The sequence below is a fragment of the Cibotium barometz genome, chromosome 58, assembly GCF_041138505.1.
Source record: "Cibotium barometz isolate CiBa-2024 chromosome 58, ASM4113850v1, whole genome shotgun sequence".
NCBI lineage: Eukaryota > Viridiplantae > Streptophyta > Polypodiopsida > Cyatheales > Cibotiaceae > Cibotium > Cibotium barometz.
The window spans coordinates 31,929,976-31,943,691 of NC_141103.1; the positions used below are offsets into that span (position 1 = coordinate 31,929,976).

Here is a 13,716-nt window from a genome sequence, read left to right on the forward strand (position 1 = left end):
ATACCGACGCTATACCAGAAATTTTTTTTAGACAGAATAGTGTTGCCTGGCTGCCTGCAATGAACAGGATCAACAACAGCAAACAGACAGCACCATTTTGTCTAAAATAGAGCACAAAAACAACCGTGCTCGTTTTTTTATTTTTCAGATCGATAAACAAGAAATTAAATTAAACATTAATACTCAAGAATCTTTTGATCATATACCATTAGTTTGAAGGTCATCTTACATCATGGTAAGGCCTCCCAATTGACGGTCTCTCCTTCTTCAAGCATCTCAAATAAGGCCACAAGGCCATGTTTGTGAGCGTACTTCTCCTCTCGCCTACTTGGTGGGCGATTCATGGCCAACTCCTACACAAACGATTAACAATTATAACTTTTAGAAATCAAAATTTAGCCCACATACATACATTTACATAAATAAAATTGCTACAAATACTTACGAATTCATGGCGCATGGTTTCGTAACCACCACTCCCAAGATGAGAAGCCCCTACTGTTTGGAGTCTTGCCCTTGCCGCCTCTCTTTGTTGTTGAAACCTCTCTCGTGTCTCTGTGAGCTCCTGAGCAATGGCTTCCCACTCCCTGTCATCTAGCCAAATAGGTTTCTCTTTCCCCTCTCTAAATGCATCCCTCGCCCCTCTGACCTACGATGCCCCATCAAAATGCGAGCTGTATACTGTATCCACTCATTAGAGACGACATTCATAGGGTCAGATGGCTGAAACTCTTACTTTATCTTTGTATTTATATAATTTTTCTTCCCCTTATCTTGCTGATCCCATTTAGTCATGACAGAGTCGTGAAACTATATAGTGCACAATTGTCAAATGCGTGTCTTCATTGCCTTCCCTGCACTATTCATTATTGGTGCCCCATCCCTAATTGTGTATATCTTGCTGTTGTCATGGTCATGTGCACCCCAGGGAGTGGAAGGTTACCCTATGGGTGTGCTATCAATAGATGAGAGCGAAGGACGGCGCTCACGTGGTGGTGGTGTCACAGCATCTGTGGCACTACCACCACAACAACCTCCCCCTGAAGACCTACTACGTGAGGGATGTCTATGTGAAGAGGTGGTAGATCGAGCTGTAAGAGGAGTGGAAGGCTGTGTGGTATGAGGTGTGGGAGCTGCTGTCGTACCTACGGGTGTGGGAACTGGCGTCGAGAAGCCAGATGGTGAGGCAGATGTCCCTGCTCCAGAACCCTAATAACTCTGAGCCATGGCTCTCTGCTCTGGAGTCATGGACGAAAGAAAACCATATAACTGCTGGGGACTCATTCCCTGCGGTGTAGGATTAAATGAGAAATCAGGACTGTAGTCGTAGGGCGGTGAGTCATCACCCATGGCCTGTTGGACAAAAAACCATATGACAAACTTGTGCGAAATGAAAATTACACGGTAAACAATGAAAGAACCATATGACAAACATTAACAATGATAAACAACAATGGTAAAACTATATCAACTTGCACCTACAGTAGTGATTATGACGGTAAACATTAACAATGGTAAACAATGAAAGGACCATATGACAAGCATTAACTTTCCTAAATAACAATGGTAAACCATATCACTTTGCACCTTCAATGTCATAAAATCATTACAAATCATTAAGATACATCATTTTAAAAATCATTATCTATTCTATCATCCTCATTAAGATCAGTATCTCCAAAGAGATCTATGTCTATGTACATTTCAGCATCCTCATCATTAAAAGTCCCTTGATGAAGGATGTCCTCATCATCTATTTCTTCTTCCTCAACATGTTTTTCAGTTTCATTGGTTTGCACCTCTTCATTTGGATCTTGCTCTAGTTGCTCCTCTTCATTTGCTTGCTCCTCTTCATTGTTGATATCGGCTTGTTCTTGCTGCTCTCCACCACCCTGTGCATCCACATCACCCTGTTGTAGCTCAAATTCTTTAAAAATTTGCTTACTGCGGGGGGCGACTTGAACCACAAATAGCCAGCGTGGATCTTTTGGATCCGCTTTAAAGACAACCTACTCACAATGCTCTGGGCACACAAAAGTATCTTGCTGATCGGTCCATACCTTTGTGGAGTCCACTTGGATGAGGCCACTCTTGTCTCTACGTATAGTTGCATGTGGCCCATTCGTGATTACCTTGAACCACTTCACATCAAAGATAAACAACTCAAAACTTCTGAAGCCAACCTTTAATATATCTTGAATGGTTCCAAAGTAATCAAGCATTCCAGTAATTGTGTTATCATCACTTGCACTTGCACGACTTTCTTGAACAAACTGTGCTGTGACACCACAATCAAAGGTTGCTCTTCTTTGGTCTATTCGTTCTACTCAAAAATGACATCCATGTGACCAAAACGCCCCATATTTGTGATACTACAAATAGCACATAAAGATTGTTGATGGAGAAACAAACACTGAGACATGTAGAGAAAAAAAAGAGAGACATGTAGAACTTAAACACTTACATGCCAATCGCATCCTTTTGTAAGCTCCTCCTCCTCCTCTGTTATAGTTAAACCAGCACGTTTGGCTTCTAAAATTGTAGCTTCTAGCCATCTACCTGTGGGAAAGTCCGGAAGAGCTTGCATACCTTCTGGATATGGGAGATTTCTTGTAGTGCGATTCTTTCTGAAACTTAAACGATCTTGTACTCGCTGTCGCTTGAGAGCTTCATATGTCTCAATCCATTTCTCCATTACATGAGAGTTCAAGATGCAAAATTTGTTTATTTTTTCCCTCAAATTGTTATCCATCTTTTTCTTAATGCCTTGGCCTTGAAGTTCCTCACCAATGACTCGCCTGTTAGACTCTTGAGACCATAGCCAAGGTATCTCTAGATCTGAAGAACTTAAATATTCAGTGATGTAAACAAGGGACTCTTGTATCAGCCACCCTTCTGACATACTACCCTCTGGGCAAGCCATTTGGCGAACAAATCCCTTTAATATCTTCATAAACCTCTCCAAAAAGAACATCCATCTTGAATGGACTGTTCCAGTAACTGCAACCTCATCTACAACATGAACTAGCATATGCATCTGGATTGTTAATAAACTTGTAGGGAAAAACTTCTCTACCATGCAGACTGCCTCTATGGAGTTTAAATGCGTTGTCTCCAAAGTGTCTCTCTTTATCTCTTTTGAAGAAATCCAGCGCACCAATGTGCCAATCTTATAGATAGTGGCTCTAATGACTTCAGTGAGGCAATCTTTTATTGCTATGGGTAGCACAAATTGTAGAAACTTGTGCCAATCATGACTCTTGAGGCCACTAAGATCATCATCCTTTGTAAATGCACTTTTCAAGCAATGCATACAACCTGTAGGAGTCCGAAACTCTGAAATTGTCCTCTTGACTTGTTGTTCCTCCATCTTACTAAAAACACATGGGGCTCTTGGAAGTAGCACCTTTCCATTGGGTCTAGTGCGAGCCCACAACTCTTGCATGCAACCAATCTCTTCCAAGTCGTCCCTTTGGCCTTTAGTCTCCTTTTTTCCTGTCATGGTCTTCCACAGAATGTCAGCTACATTCTTGAAAATATGCATCGGGTCAAGCAAATGGTTTATAAGGAGATCACCCCAATAGGGGAGTTGGTGAAAGATAGAGAGCCTCTTCATCCTAGGACATGCCAAGTTGCCACATTCCTCCCATTTCATCTTCCAATCGCTTGCCTTCAGTGCACTTGGAGGAGGTCTTCCTAGATTACCATCCCGCAATTCATGATTTTATGGAAGATACCTAACATGTCCTTGGTAGACATTCTTTCGTAATGCTTTTGAGTATCTTGAATCAAGTCGAGGACCACATACAGGACATGCATTGTAACCCGATATAGACAAACCTGAGCATTCTCCATAGCCAGGCCAATCATGCATTGTCCACATGAGAATACCTTGCACAGTTGCAAGTCTTTGGCCACTCTGCTGCTTTGACGTGTCCTTCACTTCAATTCCGTTCCACAAGGTGTGTAACTCATCAATAAGTGGTGCCAAATATACATCCATGTTCTTCACCTTGTACTTTCCTGGAACTATTAATGAGAGCAACAAATGACATTTCTTTATTGCTAACCATGGCGGAAGATTATAATTCACAAGGCAAACATGCCATGTGCTCCATGAAGAGCTCCTTAAACCAAAAGAGTTTACACCATCCATTGCTAGGACAAGACGGAGGTTTCGAGGTTCTTCCTTAAAAGCCGACCATTTCTCTTCAATGTGTCTCCATGTGGGTGAATCCACGCATCACTTCATCTGTGGATCCAGTTGTGGCATGCCATGTCATCAAGCTTGCTATAGATTTGCACCTGAACATGCTTTTTATTCTTGGGATGATTGGAAAGTGCCTAAGAACCTTTACCGGGACAGCTTCCCCCTGAACATCTTCTCTATATTTGTTAGAGCCACAATGGGGACATTCTTGCAAATGCTCATATTCATGGCGGAAGAGGCAACAATCATTGCGACAAGCATGAATATTATTGTAATCCATGCCTATGGATTTCAATAACTTCTTGGCATCTGCACGAGATGGAGGCATCTCGTTGCCGGGGGGCAATATCTGGTCTTTCAAAAGCCTGCAAGTATGGCAATATCTGATCGTTACTATTAAGATTTAGTCAAATACAAGTTGAAAATTTATCATTTCAACATTAGATGTAATCTCCAAAAAAAATCCTTACTTGAATAGTTCAGTGACACTTGTATTAGACCATCCAAAAATTGACTGCAAATTTAGCATCGTAAGAGATGCACGCAATACAGATATGTTGGCACCATTGTATAATGGAAGGCGTGCAAGTTTACGCATGGCCTCTTCCTCTGGTTCATAATTTGACCGTTGAGAATGTCGTGGTGGATGATCTTCATGTTCATGTTCCTCGAAGAAAGCTTCTTGTTGCTCGATGAAGGCATCCAACATTTCTTCCATTGGACCTTCTTCCATTTCCTGACCTTCTTCCATCCCCTCGGGTGTTAATTGAGCTCCATCTGTCACTCCCTCCTTCGATATCCTCATCCTTTGTTGGGGATGAGAATTCACAGGTGCAATGTTATCAAGATGCGGCTGCACACTTGCTTGGTTGTACGATTGAAACGTAAATTTTGCAAGCGCTCCATTGGAAATATGCCAGCGTCATGAACATGCTGGTTGCAAATCCTTCGTTTTCGAAAGATTTGGTACTTACATCGCATGCATGGACACGCTATTCTCTCTTCAAGATTGAGAGGCTCCATCTAGCAGGATAACATGTATATGTAGCTCATTAAATACAAATCATTATGCATTACACAAAGCATTATGTAAACCATAAAACATGGCTTCTTTTCCCCAGCCGTGAGGGAGATTTTAAAAATAACATTTAAAGCGTCAAACGGGCTTCTTTTCCCCAGCCGTTGAGGGAGACTTTAAAAATATTAAAAAAAGCGTCAAACGGGCTTCTTTTCCCCAGCCGTTGAGGGAGATTTTAAAAATAACTTATATATTAGCTTATCTTCTCTCCATACAAAATTAAGAAGGTAATTAGAACAAGGATGGAGAGAGAGGCTATCTCTATTCATAAATAGCTCTTTATAAAGGCCTTATGCAAAAATCTATATGCATAGATTCTGTAAATAAAGCCTACACATTGAGCTCTATGCATAGAAGCCTACACCTAAAGCTGAACGCATAGAGCCTTATGCATAAAGCCTATGCATAATGATCTATACATAAGCTTATGTGTACTGCTCTATACGTAAGTCTTATGCAAGCTTTATGAATAAGGTTTATGCTATCGTATGCATAGTAAGGCTTGCAAGCCTTAAGTATAAGCTTGCATAATAAGGCTGCAAGACTTATGCATAAGCTCTATGCATAAGCCATATGCATAAGTCTTATGCATAAGCTCTATGCATAGAGCCTTATGCATAAAGCCTATGCATAATGATCTATACATAAGCTTATGTGTAATGCTCTATACGTAAGTCTTATGCAAGCTTTATGAATAAGGTTTATGCTATCGTATGCATAGTAAGGCTTGCAAGCCTTAAGTATAAGCTTGCATAATAAGGCTGCAAGACTTATGCATAAGCTCTATGCATAAGCCATATGCATAAGTCTTATGCATAAGCTCTATGCTATAAGCCTTATGCACTATGCTAACCCTTAATCCCATCACCCAATGGTGTAATAAACATGATCTTGTCTTACATGGATAAGAGATCTTACCTTGATAACATATATAAACTCTATGAATAAAGAGAATACCTTATGCATAGAAAAACAGAGCATAAGAAATATATGTTATATGTATAAGAGAGTATAAACATTCAAAAAGCTTATGCTCTCCATCCATGCAAGGCACTCTACATCAAAAAAAGCTTTATGCATAAAAACATAACGCATGTGAAGCCTTATGCATAAAGCTCATCCATAAGATTTATACATAAAACATTATGTATTAAGCTTTATGCATAGATCTTAATTCATGCATTCAGCTAGATTCATATAGCTCTATGCATAAAGCTCATCCATAAGATTTATACATAAAACATTATGTATTAAGCTTTATGCATAGATCTTAATTCATGCATTTAGCTAGATTCATATAGCTCTATGCATAAACTCTATGTATAGATCTTGCATAAGCTTACAAGCCCTATGTATAGAGCTTTCATAATCTTACAACCTCTATGTATAAAGCCTATACATAGAGCTTTTGCATTAAGCTTTTACAAGAAGGCTATGCATAGAGCTTTCAACAAGAAGGCTATGCAAGCTCTATGTACAATGTCCATGCAAGCTTTTGCATTAAGCTTTTACAAGAAGGCTATGCATAGAGCTTTCAACAAGAAGGCTATGCAAGCTCTATGTACAATGTCCATGCAAGCTTTCAAGAAACCTATGCATAGAGATTTTATAAGCTTGCAAACTCTATGCATAAAGCCTATGCATAGAGCTTATGCATAGAGATTTCATAAGCTCGCAAGCTCTATGAATAGAGCTTATGCATAAAGCTTGCAAGAAGGCTATGCATAGAGATTGCAAGCTTATGATAGGTTTTATGCATAGTTCTTGCAATAATCTTATGTACAAGCTTGCAATTGCAAGAACCCTAAACTAACCCTAAACCATAAAACAGGGGTGCAATAATACGTAGAAAAAAGCATAAACAAGGAAAATCGAAAGAGGGTCTACCTCTTTTTTGCGAAGCTGAAGGAGAGGATTGGTAAAAGATTGGTGAAAGAGCTGCAAAATAAAATATTAAACAAAGTAATTAGTAAATTAAACATAAGAATAAGAACTAATACAAAGTAATACAAAACCCTAAAATCTCTATGCATGCATTAGGAGATCTATGCATACATAGAGAGCTCTCAACATACATAGAGAGCCAAAAAAAACACAAAACCCTAAACGTCCTATATCCGAAATTAAAAAGCAAAAGCAAGAGCAAAGAGCATATTAGTAAAAGCAAGAGCATATAAGTTAAAGTGGAGAAGGAGAAGAGGAGAAAAGAGGAAAGAAGGAAGGAGATGCTGAAACGCACCTTCTCTGCAACGCCGCGGAAAACAGAGAACAATACGCTCTCGACTGTAAAAAACTTACTAGCGTCGGTATGTGCGTCGGTATGTGCGCCGGTATATACCTCAGTATATGTGTCGGTATGTGCAACGGTAAAAGCGTCGGTATACCAGTCGGTATACGCGTCGGTATACGAAAATTTAAAATTAGCCCGCCCGACTTGTCTCCTCCAAGATTACGACGGGCATACCGACGTTCGACATTTGCGTCGGTATTTTAACGTCAGTATGCCCTCAAGCTCTAGTAGTGGGGGGGTGTTAGCTAGGTTAGATATAGGTGGATGTAGCTCATAGTTGCTTTTTTTGACTGCGACTCGTTTTTTAGTATTTTGGTCGTAAAATACTTACTTAAAATGCTCGTCAAAAATTACACTAATAAAAACTTGCCACCCGTCCGGCAAAAATCAAGCCTCTAGGCTCTGGTTCTTCGCGTGACGTAAAAGTCATAAAGACCGGCTCTTGCGGCGTGGAAGGTGCTGAATGAGGAAAATAAAGAGACCGGCTCTTGCGGCGTGGAAGGTGCTGAACGAGGAAAATAAAGAGACAGCCCTAGACGCAATGAAGCGGCTAGCCTCGCGTGACTGACGATGTCGTAAAAGTCATAAAGACCGGCTCTAGTATCTGTGCGGCGTGGAAGGTGCTGAATGAGGAAAATAACGAGATGGAGAGTCAGGACACTTGCCCGTAGAAGCAATTGCCAATGAAGCATCGGCTAGCCTCTGGTTTTTCACGTGACCGACGACGTCATAGAAGTGATAAAGACGGGCTTTGATATCTGTGCGTCGTGGAACGTGATGAATGAGGAAAATAAAGAGATGGAAACGCTAGACCGTTGAGGCATCGACCTGCGGCTAAGATGGAGGTGAGGTCAATATTACTACACTTCCTCCTCTTCCATCTTGCATTTGGCGCATCAAGGCGCCTTTCTCAGTTTGATGTTGTTGGGTATAATTCGGCTAGTAGCCTGCCGGCTCAGGCTCCAGCCCCTGCCCTAATTGATCATTATGAAGCAGAGCCGGCTCCAAGTCCATATGTTTATCCACAAGATTGCGTCGGTGTAAGACTCGAGCCAAGCCCTGCCTTGGAGCAATTCATCGAGCCCCTTACCTTCCCACCAGTACTCGACGTCTCCAACGGCCAACCCCTCACCATCGCTGCCTACAAAATCACCCAGGTGAATACACTCATCCCATCAACCCATACGCTCATCAGATCACCGTCGTCACCAACCTGTAAAATCACCACGTAGGGAAGGCTACTGCCAGCATGATCGCTAGTTTCGTAGCAGTCGCTTCATGTCTGCAAGATCACTTTGTCGCTCATATATTGCTTGCTAATATGTGCATGCATGACTGTGCAGAAACTACACCGAGACTTGCCCAACACTACTCTCTACGCATTCGGGACAAGCCAGGAGACAGCTACGTTTCCTGGGCCTACTTTGATGGTAAACTGTGTGCCCAGGAACTTCTTAGTGTTTTTTTTTCCTGCGCGAGCACGTGTGCGTGCGTGCTCGTCTTGTGTGGCGTGTGTGTAGCTTGCAGTTGTCTTCCAATTTCTCTCCAAATCTAGATTCCAAGGCTCCACATCACCTTTAGGCATTAAACCAAACAAGTCAACTGCCATGCTTCCAAGGCTCCACATCGCTTTTAGGCATTACACTAAACAAGTTCACTGCCATGCTTACAAAATCATATGGGATTCTCCAAGATTACTTAAGCTAAGGAAGCCTATAATTAATGAAAAGATAGCATTAGAAAATGGAAGCCTATAATTAATGCAAAGACAGCGTTTTCACGCCCAGGAAAAGGGTCTCAAATTTTTCTCAAAAGTCTAGCCTAGCCTTGGGCTTCAAGTTTAAGGCATGTGGGTAGGGGGATCCTCTAGATCATTTGTTGTTATTTTGCTTGTGAGAATTATTAATCTAGAGGGTGCTCCCAGTCTTGGTGGAAGGATGGCACTAGTGGGGATTTGTGTGTGCTTCTATGCTTTACTTTACCATTTGGGATCCAAAGAGCACAATTCATACCATTTGGGATCTAAAGAGCAGCCTTACCAGCCGTGTTGCCAACTAGTGTAGCTAGGTGCAAGCAGTATGGATTCATTAAATTTTTTCTTTCTTTTATGATTGGCAGGCAAGGCGATATGTCGAGGCGCATATTCGATGGGAGAATCACATTTCAGACGAGCACCACTTCCTACCACTGGCTAATGAGATAGAGTGGGCAAGGCCAAGCGGAGGCGGAGTACCGGTGGTGGTCCATCTTCACGGTGCAGAGGTGCCGAGCATCTACGATGGGAATCCCGATGCATGGTTCACGCCCAAAAATGAGACGGGACCTGCGTATGCCACCCAAGACTACGTCTACCCAAATCGACAAAATCCTACTACACTGTGGTATCATGACCATACCATGGGCATCACTCGCCTTAATGTGCTGGCGGGCTTGTCTGGGCTTTACATCCTTCGACCCACGGAGGAGGAGGAGAAGCTGCTCGACCTTCCAAATGCCATGCTTCTCTTCATCAAAGATTTGGGCTTCTTTGCTAATGGCTCTCTCAACCTCCCTGGTCCCGCCAGCTTTGAGGTTGGATCTTGGTGCCAAGAGTGGTTTGACACTTGGGTTGTCAACGGCAAGGTATGGCCCTTCTTGCGTGTCTATGCCAAGCCTTATAGATTGCAAATTACCAATGCATGTAACTCAAGATACATGGGCTTGTACTTCAATCACCACCTTCAAAACCTAACATGCTTGCAAATCGGCACCGATGGTGGGTTCCTTGATGAGCCCATGAGCCTCGACAACTTTTTGATGTTCCCATCTGATAGAATCGATGTAGTGGTCGACTTCTCGGGGCTTCAGAGTGGGGTTGAAGTCATCCTAAGAAACTTCCCCATGCCACTTTCCAATAACGATAGACCCTTTGAAATTCCCCAAACCTCTGTTATCATGAAATTCATAGTTGTTGAGGATGGAGGCACCACTGAAGGCATTATCATGGATTCAGACTACATGGAGCGATTGCCAAGAAATATGCAACACATGGCAAAAGCTAATGCAAACAAGGTATTTCAATCATTCTTCTTACTCTCCTTCTTTTGAAATTTTTGTTGATGCGGATTAGTTGTTAGTTTCATTTGCGTTTTCACAAGGTGAGTCTCCCATCTTGACTTGGAAGCATAGGGGGCCCATGACCTTCCATAAGACATTTGATAGATCTACCAACTCAACCAGAGTTCATCACCACGTAAGTGAGCTACACAAAAGACATCAAACTACTTCAGGAGCTAATTATTCTTATCTTCATTGTTTGTTCAGGTTCAAGTGATATCTCAACCACATCAAGTAAGAACCATCAACATAACTGGTCAAGCTAACCTTAATCTTAGATTTGATAATGAAACTTGGCATGATCCTGTAACAATAACTCCTATTTATGGAAGTACAGAAATTTGGGAATTCGTCAACCTTGGAAATGCTCCTCATCCCATCCATATCCATCTCATTAACTTTCAAGTCCTCAACCAACAAAGAATTGATATTGATTCCTATAGAAACAACCAATGTTCCACAACTATCGCATATCCAAAGGATGGTACATGCTTTCTAGACTACCCGCAAGGCCCAAGTCCAGATCAACAAGGATGGAAGGATGATGTAATCAATTATGAGCACTTCATGCTTCGTGTTCTTCTACATTTTACAACAAGAGAAGGGCTCCCCTTCAGCTTTGACCCAACTCAAGGTCCAGGCTATTTGTTTCATTGCCATATTTTGCAACATGAGGACCACTTCATGATGAGGCCATACAAGCTACACAATAAAGAAGACAATAGCTACTAATAGGTGCCACACTACCAATTTGGTATTTATCTTTAAAATCGAGCTGTTGTAAACTCGTTTATATATTCAATTAAATAATACCGTGTCTATCAAGGAATCACTTGTGCATCAATATCTTTAAAATCGAGCTCTTGTAAACTCATTTATCTTTAAAATCGAGCTCTTGTAAACTCATTTATATATTCAATTAAATAACACCGTGTCTATCAAGGAATCACTTGTGCATCAATATAGAGGTATTCTAAGATTTTCTTGTTTCTGTTTGAAGAGTAGGAAAAAACGGTATGGATTGGTCACAAAGTCGAATTTTCTTACTTTTAAAATAAGTATTTAAAAAATACATTTAAATAGGTCAACATAAAAGTTTACTTAATGATGAAATCTCATGCCTTGAGGTGAAATATTGAAGGTCATTATGTTTGCATAGTTATGTGATAAAGTACTTTATATCATTTTCCATAGTTCTCAAATGACCATTACCACTACAAGAGCTTGAGGACATACCGACGCTAAAATACCGACGCAAATGTCGAACGTCGGTATGTCCGTCGTCATGTTGGAGGAGACAAGCATGGCGGGGTTTTTTTAAATTTTCGTGTCCCGTCGCGTATATCGACGCCTATACCGACGCTTATTCCGACGACTATACCGACGCATATTCCGTAGCATATACCGACGTATATTCCGACGCATATTCCGTAGCATATACCGGCGCTCGTAAGTTTTTCACAGCCGAGAGCCTATTTTCTGGTTTTTTCGCAGAAGAAGCGCAAGTACAAGCGTTGAAGGTGCTTTCTCTCCCTCTTCTCTTTCTCTCTCTCTCCTCTTTTTTCCTCTCTCCTCTTTTCTCCTTCTTTCTTCTTTTCTCCTCTTCTCCTTCTCCTAACATGTTATTGCAATTGCTTTTAGTTTTTAATTTAAGAATTAGGACGTTTAGGGTTTTGTGTTTTTTTGGCTCTCTATGCATGTTGAGAGCTCTCTATGTATGCATAGATCTCCTAATGCATGCATAGAGATTTTAGGGTTTTGTATTAGTTCTTTTTCTTGTGTTTAATTTACTAATTAGTTTGTTTAATATTTTGTTTTGCAGCTCTTTCACCTCACCAATCTTTCACCAATCCTCTCCTTCAGCTTTGCAAAAAAGAGGTAGATCCTCTTTCGATTTTTCTTGTTTATGCTATTTTCTATGAATTTTTGCATCCCTGTTTTATGGTTTAGGGTTAGTTTTGGGTTCTTGTAAGCTTACACATATGATTAATTTAATATCTATGCATAAAACCTATAATAAGCTTGCAATCTCTATTATCCATGTACGTAAAGCAAGATCATGTTTATTACACCATTGGGTGATGGGATTAAGGGTTAGCATAGTGCATAAGGCATATAGCATAGAGCTTATGCATAGAGCTTATGCATAAGTCTTGCATAGAGCGTATGCAAGAGACTTATGCATAGAGCGTATGCATAAGACTTATGCATATGACTTATGCATAGAGTTTATGCATATGGCTTATGCATAGAGCGTACGCATAAGACTTATGCATATGGCTTATGCATAGAGCTTATGCATAAGGCTTATGCATAGAGCGTGTGCATAAGGCTTATGCATAGAGCGTAATTGCATAGAGCGTGTGCATAAGGTTTATGTGAAAGGGATTAAGGGTTAGCATAATAGTGCATAAGGCATATAGCATAGAGCTTATGCATAGAGCTTATGCATAAGTCTTGCATAGAGCGTATGCATAAGACTTATGCATAGAGCGTATGCATAAGACTTATGCATATGACTTATGCATATGGCTTATGCATAGAGCGTACGCAGGTAGACTTATGCATATGGCTTATGCATATGGCTTATGCATAGAGCTTATGCATAAGGCTTATGCATAGAGCGTGTGCATAAGGCTTATGCATAGAGCGTAATTGCATAGAGCGTGTGCATAAGGTGTTACCATATTATAGTAGTGATGTGTGTGAACACACTTAGGACCGTCGGGGCACTTTTTCCCTCACTAGGAGGTTTTTTCCCCCGTGCATTGTATATACGCCCATTATCTTCTAGGGCTTGTTATCTTTCATTTTTGGCACTCATAATACACTACTGTGTTGTGCTCAAGCTTCCTCATCTTCTTGAAGTTGTGTGTGCATTCCTGCAACCCTAATTCCAACAATTGGTATCAGAGCAGGCTTCCTCCTCCCGGGCAGCATCACCGGCACCTGCCGCTTCATCTCCTCCGATTGCGACGAGGTTTCACGAGCGTCTGCAGGTTAGTATATGCCGTGGGTGAGCCTATAGGGCTCGTTCGTTTC

At 41.1% G+C, this 13,716-nt stretch overlaps 2 protein-coding genes across 2 annotated transcripts; one reads left to right on the forward strand and one right to left on the reverse strand.

The window, feature by feature from the left end:
- Window positions 1-230: 230 nt before the first annotated feature.
- Window positions 231-8,270, reverse strand: LOC147606165 (uncharacterized). The gene is made up of 3 exons (XM_086792922.1): window positions 8,061-8,270; window positions 446-649; window positions 231-353 (listed from the first exon to the last, which is right to left on the reverse strand). The coding sequence occupies exons 1-3, from the start codon at window positions 8,268-8,270 to the stop codon at window positions 231-233; spliced, it is 537 nt and encodes a 178-aa protein (XP_086649048.1).
- A 95-nt stretch (window positions 8,271-8,365) lies between these two features.
- LOC147606166 (multicopper oxidase LPR1 homolog 4-like) lies at window positions 8,366-11,609 on the forward strand. The gene is made up of 4 exons (XM_086792736.1): window positions 8,366-8,735; window positions 8,922-9,008; window positions 9,697-10,629; window positions 10,882-11,609. The coding sequence occupies exons 1-4, from the start codon at window positions 8,418-8,420 to the stop codon at window positions 11,404-11,406; spliced, it is 1,863 nt and encodes a 620-aa protein (XP_086648862.1). The 5' UTR covers window positions 8,366-8,417; the 3' UTR covers window positions 11,407-11,609.
- Window positions 11,610-13,716: the final 2,107 nt, after the last annotated feature.